Genomic DNA, 24,276 nt, shown 5'->3' on the forward strand with positions numbered 1-24,276 from the left:
CCAGCGCTTTGGGACGTCCTCCCGACAGGAGAAGAGCTGTATAAATTTAATCTGTTGTTGTTGTTACCTAATAACTAACCACCTGACACTAGGTCTGGAAAGGCATCTTGGAGGCCAACTTTCTGTTCATAATAAATAATAATAATTCTTAACATTCTATACACACCGTAAAGCGGTTTGAGTAGAATTCGCGGCAACCAAATTGCGCACAGCAGCGTCCCACAAACAGTCCTGGATTGATTGACCAAATTATTATTATTATTTTTTTTGAGGGATTATTACCCAGGAAAGTGATCTGCCAATCGACTAACAACTGATTCTTCCCACTCAGCCCCCATTCACCCTGCAAACCCAAACCCTAACAGGTGGTACGGTCCGAGCCAAACATACATCGGGAAGCTTGCCAGACAGTGCTTTCAATGGCAGGCTCCGCAGGTCTAGACTCCTGCAGAACCCCAACGCACACTCTGGGATCCCAAAGCCTTGGCCCTGTGCCTATCACTCTTCGGAATGAGATAGCAGAATGCGTCCCTCCAGGGGAGAGAGTGCACATTCCACTCCAAAACACGGAAATTTCCATGTGCGGGTGTGAGTGTGCGATGGCGCTGTGTTTGATACTCTTATTATAATAATAATAATAATAATAATAATAATAATAGTAATAATAATAATCCTTGCATCTGACAGGGAAGTCAGAAGGAACTTCTTTACCCAGAGAGTGATGGGAATGTAGAATTTGCTACCACAAGGAGTTCAGGTGAACAGCATCGATGTGTTTAAGGGGAAGCCAGATAGGGACGTGAGGGAGAAACGAATAGAAGGTTCTGCCTGAAGGCTCAGTTGAGGAAGGGCAGGAGGAGGCTCATGTGGAGCTTAAACACCGACAGAGACCAGTTGGGCCGAATGGCCTGTTTCTGTGCTGTATAATTCGATGTAATTCTCTGTAATTTGGCCCAGTGCCTTATCACGTCTTCGAGACGACTCAAAGCGCTTCACAGGATATATCGTCAATTGGATTGACTGCATTTTGTGGGCGAAACGCGGCAGCCGATTGCAGTGAGTGTCCCACAAACAGCCGCGGATTGAGCGTCCAACGAAATGGATTATTACCCCCGGAAAAGCGATCCACCAATTGACTAAAACAACCAGGTTCCTACTCACTGCGGTAAACAGAGGCTTGTTATACTCTGTGACTCACACACTCGGAATAGGTTATTTAATATATAAACCCCCAAACTCCTGGATTTGATTCCCATCTGTATCTCGCTCCCGGGATCAGTAATTCTGTGTGTAAATCTGGCCACAGACTGTGTGGGCAGAGACTGAGCGACGGAATGAAGGGGGAATTCTCCGTCGTGAGAAGCAGCCCGTACGCCACCGAGGGTATGAGGGGAAAGATTTTATTTTATTTAGAACCGGCTTCAATCGACGCAATAAAAAACCCACCAACTCCTGAAACCTTTTCTTACCCTGGGAATGATTTAGGGGGAAAGGATTCCCAGCTTGCACAAACATTACAAAGGATCATGCCCTCGGGATCAGGGGCTGAAGGTCGCTAATGTGAACCCAGAGATAAAAGGAATGAAGGTGATTGTGTGTGGGTCTGACTGGCTGTCACTCTGCAGCCTCTCACACACAGAGGCTGGGAGCCAGGGGTGTGATGTGTGACTGACAGAAGCCAATGCAGCATGTCCACACACTGCAGGGCTCTGCTATTGACACTCACTGACTCTCCGTCACGTTGTCAGGCAACGGCAAGCCTGCGGACATTAACCCTCGCTGGCCCAGGCTCCTCTGCCTGTTTCGCACGGCAGGTTTTCAGCCAGTAATGATTAGCAGAGCGAATCCCGATCGATCCGGACGTGAATGTCGGTTTGTTAAACCGATCAGTTCTGTTGTTGGTGAAGATCCGTTCGCTTATTTTGTGTGTGAGTTTCCAGCCGTGCGCCCCAGTCAGGCTCGTCTGTGTTTGATACAGCGCCTCATCACGTCTTCGAGTCGTCCCAAAGCGCTTCACAGGATACACTGTAAAGTGGATTGACTGTATATTCTGTGGGCGAAACGCGGCAGACAATTGCGCACAGCAGCGTCCCCACAGGCAGCCGTGGATTGAGTGACCAAATTATTATTATTATATTATTGTTATAGATCTCTGTTTATGTGTGTTAGTGTGTGCCTGTGAGTGCGTGCAGACATGTGCGTTTGCATATGTGTGTGTGAACCTATGTGAGCGTGCATACAACAACAACAGCTTGCACTTATATAGCGCCCTCCACGCAGGATAGCGTCTCAGAGCGCGTGATACATGCCGATCTCCACACACAAAGGAGAAGAGTAATAATCCTCGCATTTGATACATAATAGTAATATAATAATAATAATAGATATAGAGTCTTATCACGTCTTCGAGACGTCTCAAAGTGCTTCACAGAATAGTGACTGTATTTTTAGGCAAACGCAGCAGCCAATTTGCCCACAGCAGTGTCCCACAATCAGCCATGAAGTCAGGGTCCAATGTTTATTGTGGGGATCGTTGGCCAGAACATCGGGAGAGAGAAACTGCCTTCTCTTTTCGAACACTGCCGCGTCCACCTGGACAAGCAAACGAGACCTGGGTTTAATGTCTCATTGGAAGGGCGACACCTCTGACACTGCAGCACTGCCCTCAGTAACAACAATCTTTTACTCATTCCTTATTTTTAAAATTTATTTTTAAAATTTCCGATGGGTCACAACATTTTTGGGGCGAACATCGCTTATTTCTTGGGTTTCTCTCCGTGAGCTTGAAGTCCTGATGTGGAGCTCGAACCCACAACCTTCTGAGAGGCGACAGGGTTACTGACTATAACCATAATAACAATAATAACAACAATAACAACAATAATAGTCCTTACATTTGATATAGCACTTTTCACGCTCTGGGCCTGAGCTGAGCTTGAACTGAAAGATTGAGATGAAGGATTGAGGAAACTAACGATAGGGATTTTCTATGATCAAATGCAAGGATTATTATTGTTATTATTGCTATTATTGTGATTATAGGTGTTTCCTTCTCCCTTTTCCTCCTGAGTTTTGCTCAGTTATGGGATGTTGGACACAGGCAGATGAGAGGGTTGAGAGACAGACCGCCCTCTTGCGCCGCCCGGCGGTGGTCCTCAGGAGGTGCAAATCTCCCACAGCATCGAACGGAACAACGTATAAATGCGCAAATATTCGTCGTTCCCCAAATGAGTTGTTCGAAGGGAAAAAAACACACTTTGATGACCTGAATCTAAATCATTAGAAACTTACAGACTTTTAAAATAACAGAGAGCACAATAACCACTGAGACGTCTCAAAGCGCTTCACAGGATATGTTGTAAAGTGAAGTGTTTTGTGATATTTAGATATCAAATGACAGCAAATCCGCCTGAAGGGAAACTTGTATTTTTTTTAGTGCCTTATGGTATGTCTCAAAGAATGTCCCGTCAAGAGTAGTAACTGTTTTGTGGACACCTTTCAGCCATTCGAGAGACATAAGTCAGCACAGAGCAGAGGCAATGATACTAAGAAGAGCATTGGACACCGAGACAGGGGAACAGAGTCAAAGGTAAAACATGAAGATTTTTAAAATACCAATAAAACCAAAGGGAAGTTTGTGTTGGGAGATGAGAATACACATTTGATGTTGTTTCCCCTTTTAATCCCAGGATTTTCCTGATCCATTGATCCAGAGGGAAACATCGGCTTCATATCACTCTCTGTCCAGCTTCTTGCCTATGATGCATTCTAGAGGGGAAAGTGCACCTGTCAGTCACAGAGTGAAAGAGAGAGGGAGAGAGACAGAGAAAGAGAGAGAGAGAGAGAGAGAGAGACGGTGGAGATGAAAGAATGAAAGAAAAAAACAGAGAGAGAGAGGGGGGAGGGAGGGAGACAAACAGAGCTAAGGAGATAGAGCGTCGGAGAGAAGGAAAAACAGAGAGAAGTATATTTTGGATCATCCTCGTAACATGAGAGGATCTATATATATATATATACATATTGACTGTTGTTGTTGAAACACAGAGCGAGAGACAGAAAGAGAGAGCAGTGGGACAAAGAGCGAGGAGGGAGGAGAGGGGATGGGGCCAGAGGACAATGCTTGACACCCATCACCTACACCCAGATCCCATTGGTTGCGTTCGCCCTGTTACAACCCCACAACTAACAGCTGATTTGCTACACGTAATTTGGGGATGAGCTTGAATGAGATACTCGGAGATCAACCAAACAAAAGCTGGTGCGCCGTGTCTCCTGGCCCCACCTCTGGGAATTCTATACATAATATATAACAATATATAATAATCCTTGCGTTTGACCCGGCGCCTCATCACGTCTTCGAGGCGTCTCAATGCGCTTCACAGGATAGACTGTAAAAGTGAATTGACCGTATATTGTGTGGCCGAAACGCGGCAGCCAATGGCGCACAGCGGCGCACAATAACAAAATACACCTGCGAGGTGCCGTCTTCCACGTCGGGAGGACGTCTCGAGGCACTGAGCTGTGAGGCCCCACCGAGATTTGAACTCGGATCGCTGGATTCAAAGTCCAGAGTGCTAACCATTACACCATGGGACCGGCTGAGGCAGACTGGTCAGGTTGGATGTTAAGGATCCCATGGCACTAATCGAAAAGAAATGTTTTTTCTGCACAGTGCACAGTCTCTGCAGTTGACAGTCATTACTGTAAGCCACTTTGGGATCTTTCAGCACGAGTTGGCGCTGATATAAATACATGTTCCCCTTTTGCCTGACAGCTGCAGTACTGGTCGATGGCTCTGCTGTCCGATTTCTGAGCAGTGTTCGACAGCGAATGCTAGACATTCGAATAATGAAACATCTTCGAGCCTCAGTGTTTGTTTATTGCTCCAAAACATCAACACCACTCACATCCAGCAACTCTGTAATTAGCTGCAAGTTTGGGGGCAGAATCACTCCTGATCCGGGCAGAGGTGCTGGTCTCAGGCAGGGCAGCAGTAAAGGCTACTCTAAGCCTTGTTGCCCCTTACAGGGGGAAAGGAGACAACTAATAAGAGGACAGGGGAATGGAGGTATAACAGGGGAACGGAGTCCTGTAGCTCAGTTGTTAGAGCATTCGCCTCGCAAGCGAGAGACCTGGGTTCGATTCCCGGGCGGATGAAACAGTGGGCAAAGCTGGAGTCTAACCACCTGAACCCGCCAGACCCAGCTAGGACCAACCTGTAGCAAATGCAAGTCTCCCGATGGCGGTGGGTGAGCTCACCTCTTCAAGGCTTTTTCACGAGAAGGCTTTGTACATTTTATAGACTATGCCCATCTGGTGCAGAGGCCGACACACCCGGAGATTCTCGTGCTACGTGAGTTCACATGGCAGTGATTAAGTTCATTCTGCTGTGCAGTGCACCTGTGCAGTTAATGATTACATTTGTTTAATTAACTGAATGGCCACTTTACGCAGTCGAACCATCGTACAGGCAACAAACCCACATTGAGATCAGTGTAACTGACACCCGTCAACCTGTCGACAGCTGTACTTATAGCTCTTATAATAATAATACTTGCATTTGATATAGTCCCTTATCACGTCTTCAACATCTCAAAGCGCTTCAGAGAATGTACTGTAAAGTGAATTGGCTGTATATTTTGTGGGCAAAAATTTTACATCATTATAATAACTGTATTAAGTTATTATAATGCATAATAACTTGTTTCAGTGCCTTTCACATCACAGGCACATCTCAAAGAACTTGACAGGATTTACTGTGAATTGTGGTAACTATGTATTTTGTTGTCAAACACGGCAGCTTAATTTCCTATATTCCAATGCAAATTAGATAGATTTATTTAAGGAAATCGTATTTTGGGATACACTATATGAGTAATTTGAGACAGGACAAGTGTAAAATGCTTGAAAGCACCGGGTAACTTTGGATCTAAGGTTCCCAAAGCTTTCCACTGTGTTGTAGACTAACCCAAACAGAATTAATTGCTATCAACATCTCCATTATTGTAGCACGGGACTACCAGGATGGTAGACGGTGAACTGGATGGGCTTTGGGCTTTTCTTGTCTAGCAATTCCTATGTTGCTATGTTCCTAATTTTCCACACAACAAGTTCTACAAACAGCCATGAAGTGAATGAGCAATTTTATCTGGACGATTGTCGGGCAGGACACCAGGAGAAACTCCCTTCTGGAATAATGCCGTGGGATCTTTAACCCGCACAGGCAAACAGGGACTCAGTTGAACATCTAATCCAAAGTGCAGTTGCCTCCAGACAATCCTTCAGCACGGCCCTGGAGTGTCAGACTGGACTGGATGAGTTCAAAATCTCGAGGTGGGGTTGAACCCATCACCTTCTAACTCTTGAGTTGAGAGTGTTACCAACTGAGCCAGGCTGCGAGGACTTGAGCTCATAGGGCTGGAGGAGCCCTGACTTGTCGGAGGTGCCATCCTTCAGACGAGACCTCTTAAATCGAGACCCCATCTGCCTGGGAACGGAATGAAAGAGCGTTGCCGGAGAGTTTGCGGTGGAACAGGTTTCCTTTATCCCAAACCAGCAAACTTGAATTGGAGTTGCATGTTCTGGTGTACCATATCCCCTAGATGGGGCTGTTGACTGCTGGAAATCCGTAGCCAGCGGCGTGTGAGAGACAAACCAGACAAAAAGAAATTTACATTACATAAGAGAACCATTCGTCTCACCGTATCTCTGCTGCTCTTTGAAGGAAGAATCTATTCAGTCCCATTTACCGGCCTCCCCTTCCCTCCTCATTCCCTCGCAAGTTCCCCCTTTTTGGATAGAAACGTTGGGCACGTTTCCTTGCTCCACACTCACACCTCTGTTTACCTGTTTACCCCTTCAAATTTTTTTAAAATAATAATAATTTGGTCACTTTAACCCACGACTGTTTGTGGGACATTCCTGAGCGCAATTGGCTGCCACAATTCACCCACAAAATGTACAATCAATTCACTTTACAGTATATATCCTGTGAAGAGCTTTAAGATGTCTCAAAGACATGATGTGGTGCTATATCCAATGCAAGGATTATTATCTATCTATCTATCTATCTATCTATCTATCTATCTATCTATCTATCTATCTATCTATCTATCTATCTATCTATCTATCTATCTATCTATCTATCTATCTATCTATCTATCTATCTATCTATCTATCTATTATCTAATCTATCTAGCTGTCTGTCTGTCTAGTTCCCTCTTGAAAGCTAATGTGGACTCGTGGGAGGGTGAGGGAGAGAATGAGGTCATTAGGATCTTCTGGAGCTGAAATGGATCAAATTGGTCACTCACTCTGTGGCTGTTTGTGGGGCACTGCTGTGTGCAAACCGACTGCCTGATTTCACCCACAAAACACAGTCAAAAAACACTTTATAGTTTATACTTCATCCTGCGAAGCGCCTTTGAATCACCTCGACAATGTGATAAGGCATTATACTCAGCATTATTATTATTATTATTATTGTTACTGTTATTGTTATTATTATAATCTACCATCTGTTAAAGTCTAACCACGATGGCAGTGTTGATGGACTGTGGACCCTGACATAAAATTGTTATTCCTTTGTTTTTAAGGGATTATTACCCCGGAAAGCGATCCGCCAATCGACTAACAGCCGGGTTCCCGCTGACCTCGTCCAACTACCTGTGTTTATTTGACGCTAACACCCCGAAAGGTTAACTTCTGGGTCTGTTTCTGTGTCCCCACTGTCCACTTCCACGGTTCCCTCCCGTTTTCATCCCTATTTCCGATATGCTCCGAATCTCAGAGGGTTTCCGTTTTTTCGAAGAGAAGTGTTGCGGAAACCTTTGTCGGTTTATTTCCCGGAGATGAATTCCCTTTAAATTTCAGGACCTTTAACATACAAAAGTTTAAATAAATTTAAAGAGACCCCACACCCTACACCCCGCACCCCCCCCCCCACCCCGCCCTCTCCCTCCCACCCTGGCCCCCCGGACCAACCAATCACGGGAAGGGGATTTGCACGATGGCTTCTCATTGGCCGCTCTAGTGATGGGTGCCCCCCCCACCCCTCTCTGGGACACGCCCCTGATTCTTGTGCGCCAATCAATGCGCCGCGAGGAGGGGCGGCCACACCTTTGGTCAGTCTGGCCGCAGAGGGCGTGGCCTCGCTCCACCCGCCCGCGATTGGGCCAAACCTACAGAGGCGGAGCTGTGTGAGCACAGGACCCGCCCCCTTCTCGCTCGTCAGCAAAAATCTTGATCACATTCATCACCAAATCAATCAATCAATCAATCAACCAATCAATCAATCAATCAATCAACCAATCAATCAATCAATCAATCAACCAACCAACCAATGTCATGTACAATGACGAGCCTCAGGGCCGTGTCATCTCGTCACAAAACTTACTGCAAAGTTGCTTTGCGGGTGAAACACAGCACCGTTCCCCCCCCCACCCTCCCCCCCACCTTCCCCCCACCTTCCCCCCACCACCTCCACAAACAGCCGCGGATGTCGGCGACCAATTTATTTACAGTATTTGGGGTTTTGATTTATTTCGGGGGATTTGTTGGTCAAGAAACCAGGAGAGAGAAACAGTGCAGTGTCTCGGGTTCACCCCCTCACCCCCTCTCAGAGCTGCATTGGAAGTGACATCTTAATCCATGTGATTCGAAATCTCGACGCGGGGCTTGAACCCACAAACTTCTGACTCGAACAACAACAACGACGACAACAAGATTACATTTGTATAGCGCCTTTCACCGTCGGGAGGACGTCCCAAAGTGTTTCACCGGGCGGGAGAAGAAGGTGGCGAACGAAGAGGTTAGTTTGCAAGACAGGGTTTGAAGGGTGAGAGGGAGGGGACGGGTCGAGGCAGAGGGATTGGGGCAAAGGGTACCGGAAAGCAGGGCAAAGGGTACCGGAGAGCAGGGCAAAGGGTACCGGAGAGCAGGGCAAAGGGTACCGGAGAGCAGGGCAAAGGGTACCGGAGAGCAGGGCAAAGGGTACCGGAGAGCAGGGCCAAGGGTACCGGAGAGCAGGGCAAAGGGTACCGGAGAGCAGGGCAAAGGGTAACGGAGAGCAGGGCAAAGGGTACCGGAGAGCAGGGCAAAGGGTACCGGAGAGCAGGGCAAAGTGACTGCACAAGAGTTAACAGCAGTATCGCTTTGTTCCGCAAAAAAAAAAACTGGTAAAAAAAAGCTTGAAACGATTAACACGAAGCAGCTGAAGCAGATCGGAAATCTGTAGAGTTTATTCAGACCAAAGCATGAACGGCAAAGCACTGCGAGCAAACAATACAATATACAATACCATACAGGAATATAACAACACAGCAATGCATCGGCTCCGAAGCGAGTGAACTCCCCCCTTCTCGGTCTTTGAAAATGGTGCCACATTTTGGCCATCAGATGGTGCTGTAAGAGTAGGAACGGCTCGTGTCTGCCCCACTCGAGTGCGCGCGTCAGAACATAATTGTGTTAATACTATTGATGGACGCTATATGTTCCCAGAAGTGAGTCTGTGCATCATACTTTATCCCTCTGAGCAGGTGTTGAAATACCTTGCCCCCAGTCCGTCCTGATCTATCAATGACTCCTTTGTGTAACTTCATAACAACAACTTGCATTTATAAAGTGCCCTTCAAGCCGGACAGTGTACTCGGAGCGCTTAAATAATATTAACTATGTTGTTATTTGATATAGAGCCTTACCACGTCTTCTAGACGTCCTGAAGTGCTTCACGGGATATAATGTAAAGTGAATTGATTGTGTATGTTGTGTTCCTCTTTAGGCAATGCTCAATTTGAGTATTTCCAAGGAATCGCACACAGTTATGAATTAGAAAGGTTAGAAACAAACTGTTTCCACGATAAAAGCCATATTAACATGACAAGCACGGCAACAGGTCATCAGCCGAACACACGTGTCAGACACCGCACCCGAGTTGCGCCCATTGACAGCTTAAACACGCAATGTTAAACTACCATCTCCTCTTCGACCGTGCGCTCGATCACCCTGCTCCCCCCACCCCTCCCTCGCCTCCCAACCCCCTCGACCCCGACCCCCAGCTCGGGTCCGAACCACTGACTGTCCAGCACCTTGGGACGTCCTCCCGACACGAAAGGCGCTTTACACATGTAACTTTGTTGTTGTTGTTGGTTAACAGGCCGTGTTACTGTCACGTAAACAGCCCTGCACGTAAATACGGCACTTCGCCATACAAACGTCCCACACGGCATGTAAACACGTCACGCCAAAACCTTATGCCTTGGAATATATCCTTGAGCACGTCTCATGGTTTGATAATTCCACACTTCTTAAGAAACCTGTCAAGAAACAGCGCAACTTAGACCCCAGCGCGTCAACCAAATCTCACGATCGCACTTTCCAGTACTTCAGGTCCGTTTCCCTATTTCAACAATTCTCTTGTTGTATACGCAGCAACAAGACAGCTGAGGATTTTCACCATTGACTCGCACTCAAAGGCAGGATGCATTTTGCAGTAATTATAATAATAATCCCGGCATTTGATACAGCGCCTCATCGAGACGTCTCAAAGCGCTTCACAGGATACACTGTAAAGTGAACTGACTGTATATTGTGTGGGTGAAACGCGGCAGCCGATTGCGCACAGCGGTGTCTCCCATAAACAGCCGTGGATTGAAGTGACCAAATTATTTTCATTTTTTGTTTGAGGGATTATTGCCCCCATCAGTTATTGGGTTCCTACTGGTGTGTGGAGTAAGGAAACTTGCCTAAGGTTTCTCCCTGCCCGGGGATCGAACCCCGGTCCTCTCGCTTGCGAGGCGAATGCTCTGACCCCTACGCTATGGAACCCCAATTCTGAAAATGTTTTAGCTAATGTTCTCCCCTCCTGAGTACTATTGCCGAAGTCCTCAGTCCTAACAGTATTTCTCACGCCCAAACCCCAAAAGTGACGGTGAGCAGACTATGGGGGGGGAGGAGATGTCAATTCATGCTACAGCCAACCAACATCTAAAACGAATTGATATTTGCGTGTGGCGCTGCACCTTATCAGGTTGAGATGTCTCAAAGCTCTTCAAAGGATTTACAGTAAAGCTCAGTGACTGTTGTGTGTGTGTGTGCGTGTGGGCGAATGCAGCAACCAGTGGTGTCAGAGAAACCTCTCGCAAACAGCCATGAAAAGGGGCTTCCCAACTCTCTCTGGGGATCGCTGGCCAGGACACCGGGAGGAACTCCCTCCTCTGCTTGGCCAGCTCGGACCCGTTAGGGCTTTGGATTGAGTGGGAGGATTCCCAACCCCCACATTTGCTTTCATAATACACACACATGCGCATTCGTCATTCTTTGCACTATACCCTGTGAAGTGCTTTGAGACGTCCTCATCATTGGCAGGACCTGGAAAGGCAAACCAGTTACTGGGGGCAGAGGGCGGGGGGAAGGGGATGTTGGAGGGGAAGAATTGCAGATCCCACCTCAGGAGTTTGAGAGGATCTAACCCACAAATGGCGTGGTTTTTGTTGATAAAAATGTCATCAAAACATTCACTTGTGTCAGGAAGCAGGACGGGAGCATGTGTTAGGTCCCGTCGGCAGATAAACTGCTGATTTTGAGGTTCTTACAGAAGGTCCCCTCCCTCCCCCTCTACCCCAGACTTCCCCTTCTATCCTCCGCGTCTCACTGGGTTGGAGATGAACACGGACACAGACCGACCCAGTTTCTGGAATTGATTGAGACGACAGGAAGAAAAGACAAAACATCCCCTTTTATTTTAACAGCGACCATTTGATCTGTTCCTTCGCTGATTGGAGAACCTGGAGAGAGAGAGAGAGAGAGAGAGAGAGAGAAAAAGGAGGTATTTTAATGCGACCATCATTTTTAAGCGGATGTCACGATCAGCACTCAATCTTACAATGAGAACAATTAAAATATTAAAACCAATCACGTTCCTTTTTTACTTTTTTCCGCCTGAGCAAAGGCCCAAATTACCCCCTCGGCTCAATCTGTGCGGCAATTTGTCTCAAAATTAAGAGGTTAATCAATAATAATTGTATTTTTGTATCTGGCATTGTATTCGATGTAGCGCCTTATCGCACCGTCGAGACGTCTCAAAGGGCTTTCCCCGGGATGTTACTGTAAAGTACAGTGACTGCGTATTTTTCGGGTGAATGTGCGGTTGTATTTTAAGGTCGTTCTGCCCGATCGTGGCTGTTTGTGGACATTAACGCGCCCACTGCATTCGCCTCCAAAATGCACAGAGGTCGAGACACAAAGGTCGCCACACTTTACACTGCATCATGCGAAGCGCTTTGAGATGTCCTCCCGACGTGAAAGGCGCTATATCAAACGTAAGGATTATTATTAGCGTTATAAAGCACAATAATCGAGTGCTCGTTTCAGTTAGTGTCTGTGAGCTAACACATAGGGTCAGCTCGAGTTCAGTTGCCCTGAGGCTGCACAATCTCAGAGGAGATTGATGCACAAAATAAACCAGGGTCACTCAGGCAGTGACAAAGGTTAGTGGGTAATAATAATCCGTGCGTCTGGTACAGCGCCTTTCATGTCGGGGAGGGGAACACCTCAAAGACCCTCACAGGATATATTATATTCAAAGTGCTCTGGGACGCTACTCGGCGTGAGGGGTGATATATAAAGGCAAGTTATTGTCGTTGTTATACCTTAAATTGTGTTCACTGTATAAACCCAGCAGCCAATTTGCACAGAGTCACGACCCGTCAAACGGCCACGGAGTGAATGGTCGGTTGTATTTGGGGGACTGTTGGCCAAGACACTGGGGGAGAGAGAGCGCGAGAGAGAGAGGGGGAGAGAGAGAGAATCCTTCTCTTTTCGAATTTGTCCGGGGATTTTTAACGTCCACCTGAACAGGCAGACGGGACCTTCGGTTTAACTTCTCACACAAAGGACGGCACCTGTACCCCTGAGCCCTGCCTGCGGTGGAGCTTCAGCTTAGTTCAAAATGAGTTCAAAGTCCTGACACGGGACTTGAACCCACAAACCTCTGACTCAAGAGGCCAGAGAGCAACCAACCGGCAAGTGGGGTTCTCAGTGAAGTGTCACAGTGTCTGACCACCGATCACACGAAGCATTGGTTTCCTTGAGTTTTCTCTCTGATCTTCCTCCCTCACTCTGTGAGTCCGGGGCCATCTTTTTCCCTATCTGCTCTCTTGGGGCAAGAGGACATCAACCCAAGCCGCCTTCTCTGCCCCCCCCCACCACTACCACGCACACACACAGTCACTACTCTCAGTCACTGCGAGGAAGAGCCCGTGAAGAGCTCAGCCCACTTTCCCGTTGCAGTAAGGAGAGGAGCTGAGCAGAGTTAACCAAGCAGGTTAGGTTAGTATACTATAGTCTCAGGTTAGACAGTGTAGCCAGGTGCCCTGGGATGCTACCCTACGTGAGGGGTGCTATCTAAATGCAAGTTGCGGTTGTTGTTCTATAGATTCACAAAAATCACAGGAGTTTTGGAGGAAGGTAACTCATCAGCCCATTTGGTCTCATCCTTCCAGAGTTGTCACCCTATTATCTTCCCATTACACATTTCTCCAATGATCTGATCAACAATACCGTCCTGAAATAGCTCTTCTCATCGCTAAACCTGCCATCGTTCACCCTACAAACCTGGGACCTGCTATCCTGCGACCTTGGCATCTACTCTACTTAAAAATATTAGGTCGGTGGGAGGTGTCCCTCAGGGAGAGAGAGTTCGCATTCCATTCCAACAATCTGTCTCTGGGATTTCCATGTGTAGGTGGGACGCAGGGAATTCCTCAGCTTGGTTTGGAGACTCTTAAGCACGGGGATGGGCTTCAGCATGTGTCAGACACCCGGCTGAGCAAAAATATATATATATTTTTTTTATGGGAGGAACGACCACTTCCCTGGTCCCTGCCCAGGAGAGGGTGGGTATTGAAGCAGCTCACGGGGATGTGTGTGGGCAACCGCAGGAAGGGAGAATCACAACCCAGGAGCAATCAAGTGATCCCCAACAGAGTCACCGTCGTTAAAAAAAAAAGGATTTCCTGCCGCTTTTAGTCTGTGTGTGCGTGTGTGCAGGTGTATATGGCGTGTGTGTGAATGTGTGTGTATGTGGTGTGTATGTGGTGTGTATGTGGTGTGTATGTGGTGTGTGTGTGCATGTGTACGTGGCGTGTGTGTGTGTATGTGGTGTGTGTGTATCTATAAAAGATCTTTTTGTTTCAACGAGATCCTGTATTTTCTGAATTTGGCTCATTCAGACACCGGGAGCTCTGAAAGGTGATGATCCCTAAACAGGATCCCTCACTAAGGAAATCAGCCGTGCGTCACTCTGCCTCGAGGGAGCACCACGATGGTGATGGAGGTTCAAAGCGGGTCCGAGCAGCAGATTCCACTCAGAAGGTTTGATGATACAATCCTATTTTTAAGTCCCATAGCTCAGTGGTTAGAGCACTCGCCTCGCAAGCAAGAGGACCCGTGTTCGATTCCCGGTCAGGGCAAAACCTTTGGGCAAGTTTCCTTACTCCACACACAGGCCTTCGTTTACTCAGCAGTAAGTAGGTACCCTGTTGTTCGTCGATTGGCAGATCGCTTTCCTGGGGTAAATAATGCTCTCCCCCCAAAAAAAACAATGGTCACTCAATCCATGACTGTTTGTGGGACACCGCTGTGCGCAATTGGCTGCTGCGTTTCGCCCACAAAATACACAGTCACTGCACTTTACAGTATATTTTGTGAAGCGCTTTGTGAGACGTCCCAGCGACGTGATAAGGCGCAACATCAAATGCAGAGAGAGTTTAGACAGCGGCTTCCCGCTGGGAGTGTAGTGGGTTGCAGCCGCTCAACAGGGCAGAAGAGATCGCCTCGGCGAGAAACCTCAACGGGCGACATCAGTGTCTCTGCGCGCCAGGAATGATGCCATCTCACCCCCTACTCCTGGGGTCTGCCCTGCGATCTCTTCCGGACCTGGTTAAACCTCATCCCCATCCTCATCCACCCTAACCCACCTGCACCCACCAACCCTAATCTGGTGCGTCAGTTCCCAGCCATCTGCTGCACAATCATTTGATCCACCATTCTGGGAAATGTCATGTCTCCAAAGCCATATCAACTTAACGTGGATTCAACTCAGTCGGTCATATTCTGGCCTTGAGGAACCGGGTTATGGGTTGGAGACCCGGGTTAAGTCACAAGCTCCTTGGTCTAGGCCGACAGCAGTGTAGACAGCAGGAGTGCTGCACAGTCAGACGTGTTGTCCTTTGGGTGGTTTTTTTTTTGCTGCTTAGATGGTACGGAGCGATGCTCTCGGTGGCGATCGATGGCCGTTCCAAGTATCACCAGTAGGGGGCGCTCTGGGTCAAGAGTTACAACTTTCCAATTGACTTGTTCGTTTTCCCTCTCCCCCTCAAAACTGTCTACGGCTCCATCTATTCTAAGCCGAGAGTTGCAGCCCTCCCTCCCTCGCCACACACAGTGAAAGCCGCAACAACTTACATTGTTAGCCACCCCCAGCTTCTTTGAGATTTGCTGTACGGAGAAGACGCAGAGGGTTAGTGTGTTAAACATGCTGATCTCAGCCACAAGCACCGGTTCATAGATTCACGATCATCGATTAGTCAGTCGATTAGTCATCGAGCACCAGCTTCTCTATCAGCAGCTCTCCTCCTGGGTCTTGGGTGGTTCTGAGCTGCCCAGACCCAGGAAAGTCCCAGGTTCGATCCCTGCTCTGGTCTGTGCTGATCTCGGGTTATTATAGTCCTCAGGGACTTGTGATTCCCTGGGTTCAGGAGGACTTCCCACTCACAGCAGGAAGGTGTGGGTGGAAGGGGCTCAGTCGTTGAAGACCCTCTGAGTCAAGATCCACACATGAAGAACAGCCAGTTGAACAAGGTATGCAGAGCATTTATCAGTCCATCCCCTGTGTGAGGCTGTGCCTTCGGTGGAACAGGAGAAGAACCAGAGAGACACTTTACAGATGTTACACAGACAGGATTTGTGTTTGCCTACAAAACACAGTCATTACACTTTACAGTAAATCCTGTGAAGCGCTTTGAGACATCCTCCCAACGTGACCAGTCCTATTGTGCAATGCAAGCATTAGTATTCAGTCATTAGGATCTAAGGTTGATCCGGGTGTGATGTGAAGCCAGAGTTTGTTACAGGGGATGTGAGGGAGCAGCTCAGTCCTGAACTGGAGTATAACCCAGGTTTGGTTGGAATCGCCCTAAACTCCAAAACCTCCAGCAGCAGTTAGTCTTAATCCCATTTTTCTCTAACGCCTGGCATCTGAACCGCAGGAGCATTTCATTCTTTTTTCCCAGCCCCTTCACTGCTGAAACCATTTTCTCTGGTGGGGTAATCCAGAACGGGGGGGGTGGGGGGCAGCATCTTACAATGAGAGCCAGGCCATTTAGGAGTGAAATCAGGAGGGAATTTTTCACCCAGAGGGTAGTGGAAATCTGTGAAATCCAAAAGGCTGTGGATGCTGAATCCATTCCCATTTTCAAGACTGAGGTGGATAGCTATTTGTTAGGTCAGTGATGGGGGGGCAAAGGCGGGTAATTGGAGTTGAGGTACAAATCAGCCATGATTTTATACAGTAGAATGTTTGAGGGGCCTGTTTATACTCCACACGAGCCCCATCCCTCCTGTTCCCCTCTCTTAATACACCTCGATTCCTTTGTCCCTCGTGTATATATCAAGTTCTATCACTCACTATCTTATATTTATGCTCTCCCGCTTTGGACTCACCAATCAGTGAAAATGGCCTTTCAACGTCCAGCTTATCCATCCTTTCATAACACTGAATCAGGCCCTGGATCAGGCCCCTCCTCAATCCTCTCAACTCCAGAGAAAAAAGAGCTGCAACTTGTTCAATGTTTCTTGAAAGCCATAAGCACTCATCCCCGGTGACACCCTTGTAAATCCCCGTTAGTACTTGTCCTGTACGCTCCACATACTGGAGTTTAAGGATGTCCATTTATCGTCGTGTGATTTGTCTTTGCGTTAATGCCTCTCGCTCTATGTCACTTAGCTCAGGACTCATCCCCCTGAGGTTTTCCTGGTTGCTAGAGTTTGGCTGTGTGCTTGTGTTATTGTCTTACCTGTGCCACACTGTGTTCTGTTAAGGGATTGTCATCCACCTATGGGGCAGAGTACAGCATCTCAATCAGACCAAAAAGACAGTCAAAGACACAGTCACCCCTTCACTATTTGTCTTCCTGTCGCTGAGTTAAAGATGCCATCCTCCTTTACACTCACTGACAGTTAAAAGTGCAGGTCCTCTCTTCTTTGATATAGCGCCTTATCACGTCAAATCGCTTCGCAGAAAGTGAATTGACCGCATATTTTGTGGGAGAAACATGGCAGCCAATTGCCCAAGGCAATGTCCCACGAACAGTCGAGGATTGAGTGACTAAATTATTATTTAAAAAAAATATTTTTGGACCACTTTATGAGCCCTGGAAAAGTAATCCGCCAATCGACTAACAACTGGGTTCCTACTCATCAAATAGGGGGGTGCGGAGTAAGGAAACTTGCCTCACATTTCACCCTGCCCGGAAATCAAACCTGAGTCCTCCCATTTGCGAGGTGAGTTGTCTAACCACTGAGCTACAGGACTCCACTGAATGGACGCTGAATGATTTTTCTCTCATTAGCCCAGGATTGCGTCTCAATTCGGCTCAGCCCAGAGATCGAACCAGCGACCTTCAGGTTCTGGGTGACTCAGTTCCAGAGTGAGTCATGGAGGGGGTAGAGAAGGGAGTGAAAAGGAGTGAGAATTCAGCAAAAGCCTAATCTAATTTCACACGACTGCCCAGAGAATGAGGTGGAAACCTGCTCTTGGGTTGAATGTGATAGGAAAGGATTCACGCAGCAATGTATGCAATCAGATGCAAAGCCGCCCCCCGGATTCAGGAAAAATACAATGCTAATAATGGTTAAACATGCAATGACTTACCCCCATGACTTAACACACACTGAGATCTGAACCAAACCCTGACATTTAACCCCCCCCCCCGTAACCAGAACCTCAGACTCGCAATATAAATTTCATCGCTCATCTCTTTTAGGATCAGTTTTTTTTTCAGTGAAAAACCCCTTATATTTAGAGCGTTGTAAGACGTCCAAATGTATTACACATTGTACCAAATTACTGTACGTCACTTACAAGGCATGTAAGTTAGGGTGCAACGCGGTGAAAATTGTGACATGTGAAGTATCAGCTGTTTTGTTAAAGGGATCTCATCTGAACTTTGTGGAACCAACCTGGTAACTGGCTGAGCAGCATTCCAACCCGCAGCCAGAACAGTTCCAACGGGAATGTGGGCGACACTGGTACCAACCACCGTGACAGGCTCAGGAGGGAAGGTCACCCCCGAGGCCAGTGGATAATTTAAAGCAGAATTTTCACTCAGTAAAATTTGGGGCAAGAGTCTTAATAAGTTCCCAATACAGTAACTGGTGGAATGTGCCCCCTTATAATGCTGGTTTGCTTATAAGGCTGTTGCTTTGTGCACTGTTGGCTTCAGTGTGCAGACCTTTGCTGGACACACAGGAAATGGTATAACCCGATGACCCGGACGTCCCAACCTGCGCCCACGCACAATAAGAGGTCAAACTGACACACAGGACTAAGACACACAACAGAGACAGCATTGACATGTGCCAGGAAGACAGAGCTAACATTCAGGACTGACGCAGGTGACAGTCCACACCCTAACACTCCACGCATCTGTACCTGGAACTACATGAGTTGGTTCTGGGATTGTCCATTACTCTGCCCACTAGTGCTGAGATAGTCAAAGAGAACGAAACCATAGGCTGGCTCTGAGATATTCTGTCAGAGAAAAATAGAGAGAGAGAGAGAGAAAGACAGACGGACAGGCAGAGAAATAAAACAGCGTGTGAATCCAGGAGAGGGGAATTGCAAGAGCGAAGGAAATGCGAGAAGTCAGAACGTTATAGGATAGAGACTCACCCTCAAGTTCACCTTCTGTATGACTTGCTGAGGGTCACTCTCCAGGATAACACTGCAAGACAGACAGAGGTGATTGTGAGTGACGACAGGAGCTAGAGGTACGACGACAACAACTTGCACTTAGACAGCACCCTCCACACGGATACCTTTTGTCTTCATGGTAAATCTTAAATGGAAGGCAGGAGACCTTTACGTAAGTAAAATAACAGTGACTTGAATGTCAGGAGGACGTCTCAAAGCGCTTTACACAGCGGACTGGAAGCCTGAGCTGGGGTGGGGGCGGGTGGGAGGGTTGGCAGAAGAGGAAAGCACAGTCAAAGAGAAAGACTTCAAGGTGGAGAAGGAGGTGGAGGGATTCTGGGATGGAATTCCAGAGAATGGCAGCAGATGGTGAGGTGGAGTGGGCGTGGAGATTGAAACAGGCTGTGTGTTTGCGGAGCAGTCAGTCGTTAGGGTCATGGAAGGTCCCAGGGTCGGGGTGAAGTGAGGCCAGGGAAGTATTTGAAAGTGAGGATAAGAATCCTGAATTCGATCTGCTGGGAGATTAGGAGCCAGCGCAGCAGAGCGAGGATGGAGGGTGACACGTTCACAGAGCCTGGTGCGGGAGAGGACATGAGCTGCAGAGCTCTGGATATCCTACGGTCTACAGTTTATGTAGGGAGGAGCCATGACTTTTCCCCTCTGTGTTTTTCCCACTCGATTCTTGAAAACTTTAAACCACGCTGGGGATGTTTCCATGATACAGCACAAGAAATGTTAGCTCTCATCCTGGACTCGATGTCTGACAAGACAATCTGCCAGAATAGCAGTGGGTTCTGGAGTCGAGGGTGGAGGCAGAGAGAAAGAGTTGGGTGTCATCTGCACACACCTGGAAGTTGACCCTATTTGTGTGCGGATGGCTTCACCAGGTGGGAGCATATAGATATCGAAGGGGAGGGGACCAAGGACAGAGCCCTGAGGACTGTAAGGGTTAATAAACCCAATTGTAGCCCAGCTTCTTGTGCTGTGGTTGAGATAGTGACTGTGAGGAACCTACAAGGTTCAGGTAAAGGAGAAGAAATAACACCAGAAAGTTTCCAGAGGATTTACCCTCCATCCACAATCTCATCCACCACCAGCAACACCCCGTCCATGTTGTCCAGCACAGATTTCTTCTCCACATTCCTCCTGTGGACAACAAACATACAAAGGATATTTCATTTCTGGAACTCTGTAACAAACAGAGTCAGACAAGCAGATTTGGTCACCTTCCTACCCCTATCCTCCCTCCTCTCCACCCCTATCCTCCCTCCTCTCTACCCCTATCCTCCCTCCTCTCCACCCCTCCTGATCTCAACCCCCAGCTCGGGTCCAAATTCTCTGACTGTCCAGAGCCTCTGGATGTCCTCCCGACTTGAAAGACACCGTATAAATGTAATTTATTGTTATCAGAGACAGAACAAAGCTCCCTCTGCACTATCCTTCCAGCACTGAGGTGTTGGGCAAAGCCACAAAACCTGAAAAGCTGGGACCTGACGCGGGGAACGGAAGTAAAGAGGTCGAGTGAGTGCCTCAAGAGTGTGTGGAGTCGTACTTACCGTAACATCTGGCTCAGGGAGTCAAACAGGCAACTGAGGACAGTCATTAACATGAGCTGTAAGAGAGGCAGAGGCGTTACACAACTCACGAAGCAACCACATAATAATAATAATAATAATAATAATAATAATCCTGGCATTTGATATAGAGCCTTATCACGTCGTTGAGACGTCTCAAAGCGCTTCACAGAATATAGTGTAAAGTGAACTGACCGCATATTTTTTTTTGGGGGGGGGGGGCGAAATGTGGCAGCCAATCGCACACGGCATATACACCGGGATACAGGATCTGTACAGCGGGGAATGTGACGTTACAGTTAGCGACGAGGGAGACGGAGGAAACAGAAAGTGTGATCTGCTTCAAGGACGAACGGGATAGATTTCTGCCGGAAAATAATATCTGGGGAGGCACTGTGAGGTTTGGGTCACGCCACGTCAGGCCACGGCCGGGAGGGTGGAAGGCCAACTCCAGGGGCCTTGGTGCTCGTACGTCCAGTTAATTCTTATGTTCTTATGTACTAATGCTGCCCCCCCCCCCGAGCCCCGGACGCTCTCCGGCCAACGGTCACCTCGTTCTGCTGTGGACTCCCCACCACATAGAAGTAAAGGTCGATGCAGCTCTTATACACAATGGTCAAACCTTCCAGGAACGCGATCTCACCTGGAAACAAGACGGTCAGAACCCACCGGGCAACAGCGGCCCCACCCTCACCCCGCCCCACACTGCCCCGCCCCCACACACTGCCCCGCCCCCACACTGCCCCACCCCCACACCACCCCGCACCCCACACCGCCCCGCCCCCCAACCGCCCCGCCCCGCCCCCCACACCGCCCCCCCCCCACACCGCCCCGCCCCCCACACCGCCCCGCCCCCCACACCGCCCCGCCCCCCCACACACTGCCCCCATCCACCACCCCGCCCCCACACTGCCCCCCCCCACACTGCCCTACCCCCACACTGCCCCGCCCACACCCTGCCTCCACACTGCCCGCCCCCACACACTGCCCCATCCACCATCCTGCCTCCACACTACCCCGCCCCCACACACTGCCCCACCCACACCCTGCCTCCACACACTGCCCCACCTCCACACTGCCCCACCCCCACACACTGCCCCACACACTGCCCCACCCACACACGCACTGCCCCACCCACACACACTGCCCACCGCCCCGCCCACACACACACCACACCGCCAACCCCAACCCACCGCCCCGCCCACCCTGGGCTAGGAGCAGGAGGAGGGACTGGAGGCAGTAGAAAGAAACTTACTGTCAGTTTTATGTGTTTTGTTGAAAACGTTCTTTTCAAAATTCCTCTGTTCCTTAGTGGAAGGATATGTGTCATCGTAATACTGCGGAGACAGTGAGACTGAGTCAGACAGACAGACAGACACACCCACACGGTTGGACAGCCCACATAGAGACAGACAGAGAGTCAGACAGACAGACAAACAGACAGACGGATGGACGGACAGACAGAGAGGAGATTAGTGCAGCATCACACTCAACCAACAGCCTCGAACGCCATCAGACCGGCTGAGCGCTGACCTTGGCACAGAGGCGCTGCCCGTCGTTGTCCAGGATGAGGAGCGCTTTCACCGTGTACAAGGACGGCTCCTGGAAGCACAAAACCACAGAACCAAGAGCATTTACAGCAAGAAACAACCTTCCTTTTCATGTCTGCCCTCCGCCCTCTCCAAATGTTATAATAATAATCCTTGCATGTGATATAGCGCTTTTCACGTCAGGAGGACGTCCCAAAGCGCTTCACAGAACACACTGCAAAGTGAATTGACTGTATATTTGTGGGCGAACGCGGCAGCCAATTGCGCACAGCAATGTCCCACAAACAGTCGTAGATTGAAAATGACCAATTTATTATTGTTTTGTTTTGGAGGGATTATTATTAGGTCATCCTCCCACCCCCACACCCCCTGCCCTCCGCCCCTCTCTGATCCCAACACGGCGGTTTGTTGTTGTTGTCCAGGACGTCACCCTATGTGAAGGGCACTGGATAAATGCAAGTTGCTGTTGTTCTCACTAGTCGTCCTCCCCTCGTGTTTCTCTTGCCTCCTGTTTACCGGGAGCTGCTGAGTGTTGTGTATCTCAAATTATCGAAAGGGGAAAACGTTTATAATAACAATAATAATCCTTACATTTGATACAGCGCCTTATCACAGCTTCGAGACGTCTCAAAGCGCTTCATAGAATATACTGTAAAGTGAATTGACTGTATATTTTGTGGGCGAATCAGAGTAAGCGACTCATTTCGGGTATACTTAGTTTTACGGGGCTTTTTAAGAGGCCTTTTTGGGGTTAACATTGGGGTACAGGTTAGGGTCTAGTAATTTGGACTATATTCTAGCATCCAAGCTGGACTGTCACCCAAGGCTAAGATTCTAGTCACTGTTCCACGTGGCACCCAAACAAGTGTGATTTTTACAGTGAAATCCCACTCAAGGCCGACACAGAAACATGGAATCCCAGGTGGGATCCAACCTTTGGGATGTGTACGGTTGAGCTCCACACTAACCTGTGGGCATTTACCCATCGAGGGTAACAAAGGTAACCAGGACGTGTAGGAACGGGAAGCAGGTCAGATAGCTTGATGCTCCTGTGTGAGCGAGTTTAGTCTGATGAGCCAAGACTCAGGCCTATGTCTGTGCAGCTCTCTGACACCTTTAAAGGCATCTTTAATTCCACTCACTTGAGCTCAGGAAATATTTCTTCAGATTGAGAGTAGTGAGATTGTGGAGTGCAGCCCCTCAGAGGGTGGACATGCAGAACCAACTGGGATTTAAGGGAGATCGACAGGTGGGTTTATACAACACTCCTATAGCACTGTGGGATGCGGGATGACGTTGTAATAAACAGGCAGAACAGGTTTGATGGTCTGAATGGCCTCGTCCTGTTCCTCTGACTTGTATCCAATTCTATGGTCAAGGCTCCACAGTACTGGGAATGTTCTTCAGACCGAGGTGCAGGGTCACATGTAAACGTGTGCCGTAACACAGTGTTCGTTGAACTCTCACTGCTGGGAGCCACTCACTTACCCACTGAACATGAAAGGCAGATTGAGTCAAGCATCGCTTTGAACTTTCAGAACTTGGCCAACAACACGAGAGACATTCAGCCTAAAAGTGCTGAGCCAAGGGTAAAGAGAGAGCAGAAACATGGAGTTCCCAACTGTTCCCTCAGGACACTCCCCAAACCTGGAATATAAGGGTTTTCAGGCAGCACCATATCCCTGGACATTTATTTCTGAACCCAGGTTCGAGTCCCGGTGTAGGGCAAAACCTTAGGCAAGTTTCCTTACTCTAACCGCCTCTGTTTACCGAGCAGTCAGTCGGAACCCAGTTGTTAGTCGATTGGTGGATCGCTTTCTATCAAAATCCCTCNAAAAAAAATCTGGTCACTTAATCCAACACTGGGGACGCTGCTGTGCGTAATCGGCTGCCGCGTTTCGCCCACAAAATACACAGTCAACCTACTTTACAATATATTCGGTGAAGCACGTGGTAAGGCGCCATAACAAATGTGACAATTATTAAGAATTGCGAAATGTAAGAAGGTTGGGGTGGGGTGGAGGGGGGAGTATGAGAGTGTGGCTTCCCCGGGCAGATGAAAATGATGCCCCTAGAGGTGCAAAGTGGAATTTGTTGTGCCTCAGATCCTGCAGACTGGTCAAGAGTCCGAGCTGGGCATCGCCAGTTGCACTTCTGCCTCTGGGTCAGAAAGTTGCAGATT

The 24,276-nt window shown here is 48.4% G+C and overlaps 1 protein-coding gene and 1 non-coding gene across 4 annotated transcripts in view; both read right to left on the reverse strand.

Annotated features, from left to right (window-relative positions):
* Positions 1 to 4,524: 4,524 nt before the first annotated feature.
* Positions 4,525 to 4,596, reverse strand: trnaq-uug. The gene has a single exon. It is a non-coding gene; the product is annotated as a tRNA-Gln (tRNA).
* A 7,119-nt stretch (positions 4,597 to 11,715) lies between these two features.
* LOC103185731 (coatomer subunit zeta-1) overlaps positions 11,716 to 24,276 on the reverse strand; it is a 16,313-nt gene continuing 3,752 nt past the window's right edge. Inside the window, exons 2-10 of one of the 3 annotated variants that reach the window (XM_042343319.1) lie at positions 22,078 to 22,146; positions 21,800 to 21,881; positions 21,096 to 21,187; positions 20,527 to 20,582; positions 20,039 to 20,116; positions 18,950 to 19,001; positions 17,073 to 17,111; positions 15,463 to 15,495; positions 11,716 to 11,783 (exon numbers count right to left, since the gene is read on the reverse strand). In XM_042343319.1, coding sequence (XP_042199253.1) covers positions 11,736 to 11,783; positions 15,463 to 15,495; positions 17,073 to 17,111; positions 18,950 to 19,001; positions 20,039 to 20,116; positions 20,527 to 20,582; positions 21,096 to 21,187; positions 21,800 to 21,881; positions 22,078 to 22,146 — 549 coding nt within the window. In that variant the 3' untranslated portion in view covers positions 11,716 to 11,735. Of the gene's footprint in view, positions 11,784 to 15,462; positions 15,496 to 17,072; positions 17,112 to 18,709; positions 18,809 to 18,949; positions 19,002 to 20,038; positions 20,117 to 20,526; positions 20,583 to 21,095; positions 21,188 to 21,799; positions 21,882 to 22,077; positions 22,147 to 24,276 lie in introns of all 3 variants that reach the window. The other 2 variants (XM_042343320.1, XM_042343321.1) reach the window with 2 other exon arrangements.

Source organism: Callorhinchus milii, unplaced genomic scaffold, assembly GCF_018977255.1.
Source record: "Callorhinchus milii isolate IMCB2004 unplaced genomic scaffold, IMCB_Cmil_1.0 Scaffold23, whole genome shotgun sequence".
NCBI classification, from domain to species: Eukaryota; Metazoa; Chordata; class Chondrichthyes; order Chimaeriformes; family Callorhinchidae; genus Callorhinchus; species Callorhinchus milii.